The sequence below is a fragment of the Eurosta solidaginis genome, chromosome 1 (genome assembly GCF_040869045.1).
Source record: "Eurosta solidaginis isolate ZX-2024a chromosome 1, ASM4086904v1, whole genome shotgun sequence".
NCBI classification, from domain to species: Eukaryota; Metazoa; Arthropoda; class Insecta; order Diptera; family Tephritidae; genus Eurosta; species Eurosta solidaginis.
The window spans coordinates 45,261,897-45,278,408 of NC_090319.1; the positions used below are offsets into that span (position 1 = coordinate 45,261,897).

General features: G+C 36.3%; 2 protein-coding genes across 12 annotated transcripts in view; one reads left to right on the top strand and one right to left on the bottom strand.

Annotated features, from left to right (window-relative positions):
* sals (sarcomere length short) overlaps positions 1-16,512 on the bottom strand; it is a 100,752-nt gene that overhangs the window by 68,414 nt on the left and 15,826 nt on the right. For 4 of the 11 annotated variants that reach the window (XM_067788767.1, XM_067788727.1, XM_067788739.1 and 1 more), the window contains exon 2: positions 5,588-6,847. The exons of 1 other annotated variant lie outside the window; for it this stretch is intronic. In XM_067788767.1, the coding sequence (XP_067644868.1) occupies positions 5,588-6,626 (1,039 nt within the window). In that variant the 5' untranslated portion in view covers positions 6,627-6,847. Of the gene's footprint in view, positions 1-5,587; positions 6,848-6,943; positions 7,130-16,512 lie in introns of those variants that run through there. 6 more of the 11 variants (XM_067788794.1, XM_067788785.1, XM_067788733.1 and 3 more) reach the window with 5 other exon arrangements.
* LOC137252734 (trichoplein keratin filament-binding protein) overlaps positions 1-16,512 on the top strand; it is a 310,267-nt gene that overhangs the window by 290 nt on the left and 293,465 nt on the right. The window lies entirely within an intron of this gene.

Below are 16,512 nucleotides of genomic sequence, written 5' to 3' on the forward strand. Positions count from 1 at the left end.
GTCCAAAATTTTACTAATTTTCTATTCGATATCGAAAAAGCGGGCGTGGTTATAGTCCGATTTCGTTCATTTTAAATAGCGATCTGAGATGAGTGCCCAGGAACTTACATACCGAGTTTCATTAAGATGCCTCAAAATTTACTCAAGTTATCGTGTTTACGGACAGACGGACGGACGGACGGACGGACATGGCTAAATTAATTTCTTTTTTCGCCCATATCATTTTGATATATAGAAGTCTATATCTATCTCGATTAGTTTATGCCGTTACGGGGTACCGTTATGCGAACAAAATTAATATACTATGTGAGCTTTTCTCAACTGAGTATAATAAAACTGGAATATTTAGAAATATACTCCGCAAGGCGTTGTACTGATCGAGAAATTTAGAAAATTTATAGACAACGTGGTGAATTTCGCGATGGAATCTATTAGGCGGCGCACAGGATATTTAGAAATACCCTGGGGAAAGGGGAATAGTGGCTGCAACTAATGAAAGTTAAGGGAAATGTTAACCAATTCCAACGGGTTGGAGTAAAGGCATAACTCAAAGTAATAACAGGACCCCGACGATCATTAATAAGCGACGCCCAGTTTTCATATTTCTGCGAAATGGCTAAGCTACTAGTAACTGAGGGAGACATGACCTTCGCTGGGGGTGTCACAATCTAAAGAGTATCTCTCTGCTTCAGAAAGTGAAAGCGAAACAGATCTATTACTAATAGTCACACGATGAGGTGACACAGGTTCAACAGGCATAAGGTCAGTTGACTTTATTACCACTTCAAATTGCTATAAGGTCCATTGACTTTACGACCTTTTTAAATTTTAAACTGCACCAATTGCTAATATGTGGTTGTGGAAAGTAAAATAATGGATCTTATGGCGAAATGCGAAAACATCAGTTAACTTTATGACAAGCGGTATAGTCATAATGTCAATATCTTTGAAATTGGACTTTGTGACCATTTCATATCCCCCCAGCGGGTTAGGGGATAGAAGAATATACCCGCGGTAGGTATGCCTGTCGTAAGAGGCGACTAAAATACCAGATTCAAGGGGCTGTGTAACGCAACCCTTCAGGTTGCCAGCGCAATATACAGCTTCTCCAAACCCAATTGTCAACCTCACCTATCCGCGGCGAATCCTGTTTCACTAACAGACGAGGCTCTGGCGCCCCCAAGCTCCTCATGGAACTTTGGGGTGGGGAGGGAGGGATGACCTTAAGGTTTAATGTGGCCATATAAATCGTTCCCGAGATGGTCGAGCTAGCACCTTAATGGTGCTGTGTTACCGGAGCGTACCGGAACTGTATCCGGCAAAGGACCATCACATGGATAACACTCCCCAAAGCCTTCGGGGAACAACCATATAGCTACAACAATAACAACAACAACAACAACAACAACAACAACAACCATTTCATATGGTCATAACTTCAATTAACTTTATTGTCTCTTTTCCTTTTTCCTCTTTCCCACTTATATATCTCTTGCTCTCTCTGTTACTGAAATTCTATCCTACCTACCTATCTCCCTCCCTTACATATATTGCACCATATCTCTCCTCTTATATTCATCTTTTTGTTCCCGACCTTTTTATCTCTCTATCGTTACCTCAGTTGTCCTTCTCTTATGGATCATTCATCGAAAATTGTTTTTCAGTGGCACTAATAAAACGATTTATCTGTCAATCGGCTTTTTATTTATCAATATATTTGACTTTTATGCTAACGTCACAAATTTGGACCTCATAAACAATTTTTCGCTACCCATATATATCCGTCGCATACATATGTAAATACAAATACAAAGCAAAACACTAATTAACTGTATTTATAAACGTTCATGAGTGGGTGGTAAGCTGTCTGCAAAAAACGCAAGTTAATGACTTAAAATCAAATACCCCTAATGACTTACGCGCATTAACAGCAAAAAAAATATATCAAACCAATTCAATTTGCAGAAATAGCCACAAAATTTTGAAAATACTTCAAAATAGCAACATCAGCTGGCCAGTGCTTAATTTGAAAAACAAACAAAAATTTGAATTGTTTGCATTAGGGTGGAACGAAAGAGAAATGCCAATAAAAAGCATTTTTGCCTACGGAATGAGTTTTAAAATTAATATTTTTTACTATTGTCACAAAGGGCGCGGTTTTAATAAACTCACAGCCTTTCAATAAAATATATCTGCAAACTCGCGTAGCCACGCCTACAACAAAATCTCATTCATAAATTTGGGAGTTGGTTGTTCTGGCAACCAGTTTTCTGCCCTTTTTAAGTGTATCCGATAGAAGTCAACATATTTAATTCAGATGAATGTGTATACAATTTTTAGAGCTACAGAATTAGATCCCAATCGAAGTTTAAATTCTATGTAGCTCCTTTTTACTGATACTAATCATTTGTGAAAACATTTGGGTACAAACGCAAACATATGCCCTAACTTTAGTTTATCTGCACGATATTTAAAATATTGTTCTCTTTTCGGAGCTCTTCCATTTCCATTTCTCTGAGTCTCTTTCTCTCCATTCCTCTCTTTTTTACCTCATATCTCTCTCGTTATATCTCTCTTTTTTCCTCTAACTCTATCTCTTTCCATGTTTTTCCCTCTTTTTCCCTTTAACTCGTTTGTTATATCCAAATTTATAGCAATAAGCTTCCTAACAAAAGCAACGTGCGTCCGAACGCTTGGTTTACAGCGAACAGACAAACAAACTACGTTTTTTGTTATGTTCTTTTGTTTTCTTTTCAAAAAACGTCGTTTTTGTTTTAATCATTGTAGAAAAACGTATAACCATTACACGTACATAAGTCTTCAAACACAAAAAGTTAATCAAAGGCATGGTGAACACCCCAATAATCCAGTATGTTCAGTAATTTTTCTAGATCAGAGCTAGATCCCAAAACGTTATTGAAAAAATTTAAAAATTCGAAAAAAAAATTTTACGCAAGTTCGAAACCCAACAACGAAATGTTTAGCACTAGGACTTCATTCTTTTTTATGTCGTCCTCCCACTCCCCAATCCCACCACCACTTCCAATACCATTCCTACTACCACACTACTTCCGCTGAACTTCACTTTCCCATTCCCATTTCCTAGTCCCACTCCCACTGCCACTCTCTCTCCCATTCCCTCTCTCACCTCCATTTCCTTATATATGCAATCTCTATACCAAATATCGAATACCTGCATTTTTAGCTTCTGCAAAAAAATTGTAACTTCTTGCCTGACCAAATGGTAAAACTGAAGCATCCTCAAACCCCCTTGAACACACATACTAAATTTCATAAAAATACGTCTAAGTAGTTTAGTAGATGTGTAAGATTAATCCACTTTCAATTTTGATATGCGTTATACAATATGACCTAAAAGGTTTGTGCCTCCACTATCTCTCTACTATTTTTAATTCTCCATGAGTGTTTTTTATACCTTTCATGAACATGAAATGGTCTATCAACTTTGGTCCGATGTTTGTAACGTTGAGAAATATAGAAGATAGACTCACCATTAAGTATACCGAATTGATCAGGGCGACGAACTGAGTTGATATATCCATGTCCGTCTGTCTGTCCGTCCGTCTGTTTGAACGCAAACTAGACCCTCAAATTTTGAGATATCTGAATGAAATTGGCACAAGGATGTATTTTTGTATTATATTAGACATTTGTCGGATCCGGTAGCATCGGACCGCTATAACATATGTCTCCCATACAACCGATGGTTCAGATAAGACGATTTTGGTCATTCCTGCCGCAATTTAGAAAGTATAAACGTGAAACTCGGTGATATATATTCTAATACATCATAGAAGATATCCTGAAAAAATCACTTTGATCGGAGCTATATATAGTTATATCCCATACAACCGATCGTTCAGATAGAACGATTTTTGGCCATTTCTCCCTTAATTTAGAAAGTATAAACGTGAAACTCGGTGATATATATTCTAAAATATCATAGAAGATTGTCTGAAAAAATCACTTTGATCGGAGCTATATATAGGATATATCCCATACAACCGATCGTTCAGATAGAAAGATTTTTGGCAATTTTTCCTTTAATTTCCAATATAAAAACGTTAAGCTTGGTGATATGTATTCTAATATATCATAGAAGATTTCATGAAAAAATCATTTCGATCGGAGCTATATATAATATATATCCCATACAACCGATCGTTCAGATAGAAATATTTTTAGCCCTTTCTCCCTTAATTTCCAATATAAAAACGTTAAACTTGGTCATATTTATTATAATATATCATAGAAGATATCCTGAAAAAATCACTTTGATCGGAGCTATATATACTTATATCCCATACAACCGATCGTTCAGATAGAAAGATTTTTGGCCATTTCTCCCTTAATTTAGAAAGTATAAACGTGAAACTCGGTGATATATATTTTAATATATCATAGAAGATTTTCTGAAAAAATCACTTTGATCGGAGCTATATATAGTATATATCCCATACAACCGATCGTTCAGATAGAAAGATTTTTGGCCATTTCTCCCTTAGTTTAGAAAGTATAAACGTGAAACTCGGTGATATATATTTTAATATATCATAGAAGATTTTCTGAAAAAATCACTTTGATCGGAGCTATATATACTTATATCCCATACAACCGATCGTTCAGTTAGAAAGATTTTTGGCCATTTCTCCCTTAGTTTCCAATATAAAAACGTGAAACTTGGTGATATATATTATAATATATCATAGAAGATTTCCTATAAAAATCATTTCGATCGGAGCTATATATAATATATATCCCATACAACTGATCGTTCAGATAGAAATATTTTTGGCCATTTCTCCCTTAATTTAGAAAGTATAAACGTGAAACTCGGTGATATATATTTTAATATTGTAGATGTATATACATGTAAAAAGCGCGGCTAATTATGTAGCGCGAAATTTTTTATTAGCCGGTTCTCGCACCACCCTTATGTTAATATAGCTTGGTCTGTAAGTATGCATGAAAGTAAAGTGTTTGTGACCCCATTTCAAGGATTTTTTTTTTGCCGAGGGGCGACCCTCGAAATTTGGTTTTGAATGATGATTTTATGCTTTTAATGAATTCGAAATGAAATGAATTATAAACAAAAAGATGTGCATGAAGTACATACAATAATAAAGAGAACAAAGAGAAAATAACACGAAGTCCAAAAAGTAGCGACAAAACGATGTAAGAAACGCTTTCGCTGTTCTGTTTTTTCCCCAATAAATTTTTCTACTTACAAATACTCGCACTTGCAGATTTGTCTAAGGATTAATTAAGCATTTTTATATGTATTTACAGCCGGGGGGTTAGGAGAGCCGTTCAAGTAAAAGCCTTTGTTGCTGCATACTTTTCTCTTTTCTTTCTCTTGCTTTAGTTTATCTGCTGCAACAATCGCTGTTTGAGAATCAGCATTGGCATACGTTGATTAGCTTTTAAATTAAATTATTTTATAAAGTTATAAGTAGGAAATTATATTAAAGTTAATTATTAAAGTTACACCTTAGCGGCGCATTGCATAGCTGCAAGCTAGGCACTTTCCCCTCACACTTTCATTTCTCTAAACAAACAAACTCACCATTTTTACTGCTCGGATCACGTTTAACTGCCGGAGTTTTGCGTAATTGTTTTGTCTTAAACTCAGGCTTTGGCTGCTCTTTGGGCTCTTTAAGTATTTCATCAACTTTTGATACCTTTTTCAAGACCGGTCTTATTTTCATAATATCTTCGGTACTTTTAGTTGGTATGGGTTTCTCTTCTTTTTTAACATGTCGCAATTTTGGTTTCTCTAATTTGAAACGTAATTGACGTTCGCGTTCTTGTTCTTCATCGTTATCATCTTCCTCATCGCTATCTGCTTCTACTTTTTTCATGGACTTATCGCGTTTAACCGACGTAACGGGTCGTAATTTAGGTTTTTCAATTGAAAAACGTCTTGTTAACTCACTTTCATTCTTCTTCTTCTCAGCTTGTGGTGTCTTCTTGAGTTTGACGCCTAATCGTAGCGATGGTTGCGCAAATTCGTTGTCAGATAGATCGAAATCAGATAATGCTGCTAACTTTTCCAATTCTTTTTCATCCAACTTTCCTGCAATGGCTTCATCGTCGTCTTCTTCACTTTCTTCCTCTTCACTTGTTTCTTCTTCACTCTCTTCCTCCTCTTCGGTCTCTTCTTCTTCGGATGATGACGATGGTGTTGGTTCCTTCTTTTTTAACGGTGTTTTTGTTGTAGTTGTTTTGGCTGCAGCTGTTGTTGCGGGTTTTTTAATTGGTTCCGCCGATTTCATTGGTGGCGCTATCTTTTTGGCGGGTTCAACAACTTTTTTTGTTGGCTCAGCTGCCTTTTTTGCTGGCTCAACTTTTTTAGTAGGCTCAGCAGTCTTCTTGGCGGCTGTTGTTGTCGCTTTCTTGGTCGTTGCAGTCTTTTCGCCATTTTCTTTTTCCTTTTCTTTTTCTTTATCTTTATCGGCTGCTGTTGTTGTTGCTGTCTTCTTAGCCCATGGTACTGTTGGCTTAGCATTGCTCGTGGTCGTATCCTCCTTTACCCATGGTGGACGAAAGGTGGAGCGACCAGCATTTGTTGTTGCCGTTGTGCTCTTCGGCGCAACGAATGGCATTTTGTTGAGAGTTTATCGCGTGATTTTTTTTTAAGTAATTTTCTTTCGGATTTACTAAAATAGAGAATCTTTATGTGTAGATCTTACTAGAGCATCGTTTTCGAACACTACACAACACTGCTGTTATTTTTAATCGTTTTTGTACACTTTTTATAACAACGGTTATGCCTTAAACTTTTGATAATTCACTTGAATTTCGTCAAAGGGTGTTCCACCTCAGCCTAGAAAATATTTTCGTTTTCATTAAAAAAAAATTATTTTTATTTTTATAAAAATTTTTTTTTAATAACAAATTTTTAAAAAATTTTTTTTAATACATTTTTTTTTTACTTTTCGTATTTATACTAAATTTAGTTATTCCTCACAAAAATTTTCAATTCACTCGTTTTGTTTAGATATATCTTGATTTTTTCACAATTAGCTTAATTTATATTCACTTGACAAAAATATTTTTTCGCGTACTCGCCCCGTTGAAGCGCAACAGCTGTTTGAGAGAAATTTCATTTCATTTATTCAAAAAGATTTGTACTTCGTTCTTTTAGCTAGTTGTCCGTGTATGTATCCACAATTTTTTGTTAAGACTTCAAAAATACATTTGCTATAACCAGCGCAAAAAAATATATAGGCTACCAGGAATAAGTTTATATATATGTATATATATATATGTATATTTATATATATCTACCTAGGTACAACTTGTAGAATTTCGAATATAGCAAATGCGCGGCGGCCACTGACGCTCTATTGGCGGTGGTGATTTTCATTTTTAAAAATAGTCTAAAAATTTCTGCGACGCTGGGTGTGTAGTGGGGTGCAACGTGTACATGTTTATCGTGTATATTGTTCATGTTTTTTGGTGTTGTTGCATTTCTTTTTTGCTTTTATTACATAGTACATACATACATTTTGTTTTAAGGCACTACACGTCATTTTGCATGAATTTAGTTTGTTATATTAAAATAATGAGTAATAAATGCAAGGAAATTGTTTTTTTGTCTGAAAACCTTCATTCTTGAAATTTTCAATGTAAAATATTCGCAAAGACTTCCTTAAACAATTTCCATGACTATCTAATTTTTTTGATTTTTTTCACATCGAAATATTTTGTATCAACATGGCGGTCATTCGCATACTATGAAATTGTAAAATGAAAAAAACAAAATTTAATTTTTTGATAAAATTTTTCCGATAAGATGAATAAAAAAATTTGAGTTTAATTCAAAATTAGTTTCTGGTCATGCGCAAGTAAACCAGACAGGTGCAGTCAATATTTTAAAATGTTATCGCGTTTGACAACACTCGCACTCATAAATGTAAAGGGCCCATTACTGATACTTAGCATAGACTTGACTTGACTTGAGAACTGTCACTTTCAGTTCTGTTAAATGAACATTGCATGTTGCTGATTACTCAAAACTTAGCAACACTTAACTTGACTTAGAAGTCTGTTGAATTTAGATTTTCTATGTAAGTTCTAAGTGACGTTTACATTTTGACATTGTCATATAAATTGACTTTTATTGATTATGATGCCATATTGTATGCGCTAAGTGGAGTATAATCGTGGCTAAGTTGCCAAGTTTACGCCAAGTCAAGTCAAGTCTATGCTAAGTATCAGTAATGGGCCCTTAAGTGTTGCTTCTTGCAGCATTTATTTTTTATGATCATAAAAAATACTACATTATTGCCTTTCTGAAATATGTATGAAGTAAAGTGCAGAAAAATAATAACTATGCACTGTATTTCCTTTTGTGGGAGGGTTTGTTTCCTTTTCCTAAGAGGAAATATAAATATTCAAGTCAACAGAATTGCATGCCTGGATCTTCAGATTATCATGTTGTCCACAACTAAGGAGTATGAAAACATACTGCTGACGTTAGTGATATATAAGTGACAATCTGGAACAATATTGTGACGAATATTAGTAACACTAAGTGATACTCACATCACTAATCTGATACTAAGTAAATAAAGCCATAACAACCATAAAGCAAGCTGCCATAGTTGTATGTACGTAAACAAATTAATCATCATGTACACACATACATATAAGCAGCAGAGAGATACTCACAAACGCATGTCATCATCAGCTACTACTTCGCTCACATATACATACGCATATGGTAACACACTACAAATACACGCGCGTATGGCTGATGACCAGGTAGAGGATTCTAGAAGAAGAAACGTCTAGACATTTGAGCAGAGAGTATAAAAGCAGCATAAGCTGAGTAGTCCGTAATCAGTTTGATTTAAGCACGCTATTGGTTTGTGAAGTTAAGTGCTATTGTGAAATACTAAAGACCATTTTGGCATTATTGAATATTGGAGTTATTTATTCAACAGTTTAGCGATCCGAACGTTAGCAGAAGATTTGGAATAAGCGGAATTTCCCTAAATTCGTTACAATTGGTGTCAGAAGAGGAATTGTTGAATAAATTCCGAAGATTTTAAATACAACAAGGACATGGCAAAGTAGAGTGAATTGAAGATCCGGCAACGGAAGAAGGAGCTGGAGAGCCGTGGATTGAATACAAATGGCAATAAACACGAACTTCAGGCACGACTACGAGAGGCAATCGAATTAGAAGGAGTTAACGTGGAAGAGTATGTCTTTCATCTTGTGGACGACGAGACAACAACAAAAATTGTAGAGAAAAACGAAACCTCGCAGACAGTTACGAGCACAGGAAGGCACGCATTTCAGAAATATCGTCGCAAATCTCATCTCAACTGGAATCGCAGGAGAACCGTATAACACCCAAGACGGAATCACAGGAAACACATATAACATCAAAGATTGAAAGACAAGAAACCCGTATTTCAGAAATGCCTACACAGATTACATCAAAGATGGAAACACAACTGAAAGAACAAGACGCCCGCATAACAGTACATCTCGAAGCGCAAGAGGCGCGTATATCATCAAAACTCGAAGCGCGTATTTTCGAGAAAATAATGCAGTTTGGGGAAAAAATCGAAGCCGAGGTAGATGCTTTTAGAGGTCGTATACAGGAGTTGCAATTAAATCGCCCAGCTGCTTCAGCAAGCAATACGAAGGTAAAAACTCAATCTTTTGACGGCTCTCTTCCTTTCCAGGTGTTTAAGCTTCAGTTTGAGAAGACCGCAACAGCTGTAATTCTGAAGATAAGTGATACTCACATCACTAATCTGATACTAAGTAAATAAAGCCACAGCAACAATAAAGCAAGCTGCCACACTTGTATGTACTTAAACAAATTAATCATCATGTAACACATTTGGGTGCTTGGGTGCAGCAGAGAGATACTCACAAACGCATGTCATCATCAGCTAGTACTTCGCTCCATGTTACTTTAATTTTTCCCCTTACTCTCCCATTCTTGCTATTATCCAAGTCCTACTTTCACTATTCACCTTTTTTTGCATCTTTGTCCTTAGTTTTAACCTCACTCTCCATTTTTCTCTTTCTCTCTTTACTTTTCCGACTTTCCTCCAACCTCCTCTACTTTTCATCATTAACTGGCGCCTAAGCGATTTTCGCCTTTTCGTAACAAGTCACGGCACCTGTCCTTATCTTGCGACAACTTGCGCCGATTAGGAGTGACAAGGGAGGTGAAGTCTTCCTCCACCTGCCTCTCCCCAACTCAGTGGAGGTTTGCACTTTCTCTGCTTACAAACTACGGTGTCGACAGAAATACTTTCTTAGCTGCAGCGTCTTTATCCATTCGCATAACCTCACCAAGCCAGCCTTATTAACTTTGCAGCGAACTTAAATTCAGATATAAGAATATACAAACAGTTTGTTTTAGCTCTGTTAACTATTGCTTTGAAGCCGACGAAAAGATGGTGAGTGTCGACTTTCTTATCGCGAGTCTCCTCCAGGATTTAGCGCATCGTGAAGATCTGGTCGTTATTAGATTTACCAGGTCTGAAGCTGCACTGATAAGGTCCGATCAATTTATTTACTACGGGCTTCAGTCTTCGTACAGAATTTTATATGCGATATTAAGCAGATCGATTCCAACTTTTCGCCTCCGTGTTTGAACAGCTTGGCATGTATTCACTCATTATGTGGCACATTTTGATTTTTTAGCTTGGAAATTGCCATTCTCACTTCGTCAGTGACAAGTGCCGGAAGTTGTTTTCCATCATCGCCGATTGAAGTATCGCGTTCGTCTTTTCCCTCGCTAGCTAGGCGTGCGGAAAAGTGTTTCCTATACAACTTAAGCACATTCTGTACGTCAGTTATCAGTTCGCCATTATCGTTCCTGCAGTAATGATGCTGAATGCTCAGGCACCGAATATTTATTTATTTTGTCTTCATATAATTCTCAATATTTTGTTTTCTTGTTCATCAGAAGGAAAATAATGTTACGAATATTAGCAACACTAAAGGGTATTGCGATCTCTAAGCCGATGCTAAACAGTAATTTGTATGCAAATCCTTAAATCAATCATTATGTATCTACATAAACGAATCAATCATTATGTCTACACATATGTTACACGCAGCGGAGAAGAGATGCACAAACACATGGAGATATCTTTTCTGAGATGCTCCCGAAAGTATGCAATTGTAATTGTGGAAGTGTCGCCCACAAATACGCGCGCATACGAGAAGCTATACACGTGCATCTGTAGTTATAATTATATGGCAGTAACTAAGTAAATTCTGGAAGCGCCTAGAAGATGCAACGAGGAAATCACAGAGTATAAAAGAACCAAAGGTAGATGCGCTATAATCAGTTTTGATTAAGCACGCAATCTGTCGGGCAATAGTAGAGTTATTTATTGTGAAGTACTTTAATAAAGGCCATTTTGTATTATTAAATATTGGATTTATTTATTCAACAGTTAAGTGATTCGAACTTAGCAGAAGGTTGCAAATAAGAGGATTTGCAAGTAAATTCGTTACAATAATGATTAGCGAGACCAAATCGACCACTGCAGTATGAACAGTGCTGTGAAAACCAAAGAGGGTTTTGACCACGGTCGCCACTCGTCCGTCCGTCTGTCCGTTAACACGATAACTTGATTAAATTTTGAGGTATCTTAATGAAATTTGGTATGTTCCTGCGCACCCATCTCAAATCGCTATTTAAAATGAAGGAAATCGGACTATAACCACGCCCACTTTTTCGATATCGACAATTTCGAAAAACCGAAAAAGTGCGATAATTCATTACCAAAAACGGATAAAGCGATGAAACTTGGTAGGTGGGTTGACCTTATGACGCATTATAGAGAATTAGTAAAATTTTGGACAATGGGCGTGGCACCGCCCACTTTTAAAAGAAGGCAACTTAAAAGTTTTGCATGCTTTAATTTGGCAGCTGAGTATGTAATGTTCGGTTACACCCGAACTTAGCGTTCCTTACTTGCTTTTAACTAAATTTGCATTTATCTGATTATAGAATGTTTTTATTTTATTTATCTATAATCCTGGAGAAAAAGGCGAGAGAAAATTCGACAAAGTTTTATTTGTTTATTTTTAGAGTCCTTAACTGCAATGCCAACTGAATTTATTAAATAACTCGGAGAAAAACTATATATGGTTAACGTTATATAATAAAATATTAATTTTAAAATAATTAAGGCTACATTTGTTTGTTTGACCTTCAACCTGTTCAATGGATAAATATGTATACACAAACATATCTACATAAATATTCTATCTAACTAACGATATTGTTAAAATTTATAATCAAACAGTTGGTAAATATCTTTTTCCAAACACAAAGTTTATGTAGGTGTAGAAAAGAAAATTTTAAAATGAAAAAAAAAAAAACAAATAAACTAACAACACAAAAGCAAATGCAAAGTCAAAAGCACGAACACAAAATTATAAAATTATAAAGCGATTACAATGACTGCCTACAATTTCAGCGAAAAGCTTAAAGAAAAGCTAACAGAAACGAGCAAACAAGTTGAAATAATGGAAAAGCAGACGATTGCTTTGCACGTCAGCAGCAGCTGTCATCACCATTATTCTGCCTCACCTAACACCTCCCCTTCCTCAAGCCTTCTATACGCGTTGCTATTTAAAAGCAAAGACGAAAATTATTTTCTTACTTCTTTTTCGCCAGCGGCACTAAAGTTGCGGTCACCATCTTTGACGTTGCCACTTTTCCAACACTTTTCCGCGCCAGTTTTCGCGCATTTCCTTTCATATTTTGCCTTTCGTACGCTTTAATTTCTGTTTTTATTTACTTTACTTCGTTTATACAATTTGTGTGCTATTTCGTGCTTTTTATTATTATTTCGGGTTGAGATTATCTTTTGATTTTTATTTTATTTTTCGCTTTTGATCTGTATGTTTATCATTCATTTGGGTTTTGGTTTTTAAAGTTCTTGTAAAATAATGTGGTTAGGTTTGCACCTTTCAAGACTCTACCTAAAGACTAGCGCAGCTCACAGCCTTCAGTGGTAGAACAGCTTAGCCGTTGTTGTTGTTATAGCAGTGCTTCGCCCCATTCAATAGGCGCGACCGATCACAAATTGTCATCAGTATCCTTCAATGGGAGTCTAAGGAAACTTGCAGTTTCAACAGGTGAGAAGGTGAGAGTGAGAGGGGTGTTAGAGGCGTTGGTTCCACATTACAATTGAAAATATGGTTGGTGTTATGTGGGAACACATTGCAAGCAGGGCATACATTTTGCATGTCGCGGTTGATTAGATAAGAGTTTAACCCGCTACATTACGCAGATCAAAGTTGAGTTCGAGTGGCGCGCGTTTCCATAGGGAGAGTGCGTTCCTCGTCTGAAAATTCTGTGTATTTTTCTTTAAGAACTGGATTCGCCGGGCAATTCCTGACATAGAGGTCCGACGCCTGTTTGTGGATAACACTGAGGACCTGCTTATGCTTTTTTGCTTCATGCAGCTGTGTTTTCAGGTGCCGTATTTCCTCATAATGCTTACGGAGATGACTCCTTAAGCCCCTGGGAGGTGTGGCCTCATCAATCAGATGCCTGTTGGGATGCCTGGGTTTCTGGGTAGCATTTCATTTCTCTCCCTGATGGAGAGTATGCTCGCCTCATTGTGTAGGCGGTTCTGAGGGCAGTGTTTTGGCAGGTCTGTATTTTCTTCCAGTGAGTAATCTTTAGTCTTGGCGATCATATGGGGGACGCGTAATTTGAATAGCTTAGCTCACAATCATTTGTTATTATTATTAATAGTCCTGTCAGCTTTTTACTGTGTGTATAGGCTTTCAATATATTAAACTATAACTACAGGTCTTTAACTCCATATCACGAAGTGACTAAGAGTCACGTCACATCTTGGAGAGGCTCTGCCTTGCCAGAGCGACGCATTCGCAGAGAGAGTGAACTAGCGTTTCATTCTCCAGATGGAAAAAAGCTACAGATTTGTATATCGAATAGATTTAACTTACTGCCTAGATAAATGAGCTTGACTGATAATCTGGCTTATGAGAGTATAATCAATTTTATCTGTTTTTTCCCTTGATATGCAATTTATTGTTGTATACACTGCCTTCTTTCCCAGATACTTACGGTTTTTCTAGTGTATTCCTTTGTGAGTCCACAAAAGGGCTTGGCTATAGACTGCCGCTATTGCACTCCACATTGCTAGGTAGCCTGCCTATTAATTATCTTGATGTACCTTATGCCCTGAAACCCATCCTAAAAACCCTTGTTTTTGGCTACCAGATCATTTAGGACTCCAATGCATTCATCCACTAGCTAAGAAGTATTTGTGTAAGACAGCAAGGTATGAAAGGCTGCTTTGCTGTCTGACATAATGAGGATATTCAGAGTCAGGCTCAGTGTAAAGATTCACTGTTTTCCAAAGAGTTCTGTCCACAATTGACGCCTCCAGTTCCGTGAGGCGGCGTGACACCTTCCATCTGGAAAGGTTGGTTACATCACTTAGAGCTTTGTAGAACGTTATGGTATGGTAGTGATAGTGTGATATAGTGTGATATCCCGCTCAGCAGTCGATTTGTTTGCCTCTTTATTCAGGTCAGAGGTGCCCCAATTTGGTACCAAACACCCTAAAATTTTGGTTTTAAATCTCTCTCTTACTACTTTTTTTCGGAGGATGTTATACAATATGTGCATTTTGACGCCTATCTCTCGATACTGAAAGGTTTCTAAGCAATTTCTAACACATAGAGGGTAAACCTAGACTAGGTGCACATCCTTAAGCTTCAGCTGAAATAATGCTACCAGCGCTTTTCAACAATCTTTACACATCTCTTAAACGCCAGTTTTTTTTTGCTGAAAACTCAATGACTTGCAAAAAGCAGGAGAGTTTTCGGAATAAAGCCCCATTCCGAAGTTTGCTACTTTATATAGCTATATCCGAAACGTTTCTGTGCATGTAGTTGTAGCTAGTATGTATGTATGTATATAAATAGTCAAATAAATTTATTTTAATTATATTTCCTAGGTTTTGTCGCTTTATGAACTTTCACGTAAATAAAACTATGCGGAGGCGTAGCGCCTAACGAAAAAATTAAGAAAAAAATAAATAACAAGAAAGAGAAAAGGCAAATTGTATTTACGCAAATATGTACTAATTATATCTGTACACACTTGAGCGCAAAAAATTAGCAGCGAGAAAAGATTTACAAATTTTATCAGTTATTTTCTAGTTTTCTTATTTAGTTAATTTAGTACTCCGTAAACCAATTTCGAAAAAATAAAAAAACTCGAAAAGCTCACAAAAAGCTTAAAAAATTTAAAATTTTTATCCAGAATTTTGGCAAAGCTTTTCGAATATTTCTTTCCATTTCATTTTAAAAATCCTCTTGCAAATTTTTGAATTGTTATTTACGTCAGGAAACTTTTTGAATACTCCTTTTCACCTGACAAACTACAGTTAGAAGTCTAAAAACACTCATTTATTTTTGAGAATTTTTCTAACAATGTTTTAGTTTTCCATCTATAGAAAATGTGAATATTATTCTTGTACGAAAGAAAATCAAAAACAAATCTTAATTTGATACTGTCAAAAATCATTTCAAATTTTGAGGGAATTCAAATTTAAACACTAAACATTTCCTGAAATTTAAAAAAAAATTTAATTGATTTACATGGTTTTCGTGTTGCAATTGAATAAATTAATGCAAATAACAAGAAATAAAAAAGAAAATAAATGATAAAAATTTGCAAATCATTTGTGTTGCTATTTTTTTATATATGTACTAGCAGACCCGTCAGACGTTGTTCTGCCCTAAATTTGATCTATCTGCATACATTTTAATAAGCTTTTTCCGTTAAAATCTGCCCTCCCCCTCTTTACTTTTTCTTAATCCTTTTATTCACTCCTCCCTCCGTCTTTTTCGCTTCATCCATCTCTATCTTCGTCTCACTTTATGCCTTTCTCAGTCTCCTTCTCCTTCCCCTCTTTTCCTCTCTCTCTCAAGTTTTTCCCATTCTTCTTCATCCCTTATTGGCAGTCCCGGAGGGTGGTATGTATTTTGTTCCAATCCCATTCCGAGTCCCAGTCCCACTCCGATTCTCAGTCCCAGTCCTAGTCTTAATGTAAAAACACATCCTAGTGTTACCCCAATCCACGCTTTGGCCTATATCTCGAAACCCTAGTCGCAAATAGGTATGAAAATTACCCTGTACTAAAGAACTCATCAACAGCCTTAATTTGTTATCCATATTGTATTAACACTTTCCAGGGGTACCCGGGTCCACGTTTTGGCCTCAATCTGGAGCCCCTAGTCACCAATAGGTATGAAAACTACCCTGTACTAAAGCACTCATCAACAGCTTTCATTGGTTATCCATATTCTATAAACACATTCTAGGGGTACCCGTGTCCACGTTTTCGCCTATATCTCGCGACCCCACGTGTACGAAAAATACCTCGTATCAAAGTACTTATAAACAGCTTCCATTTTATACCTATATTGTACAAACATATCCCAGGT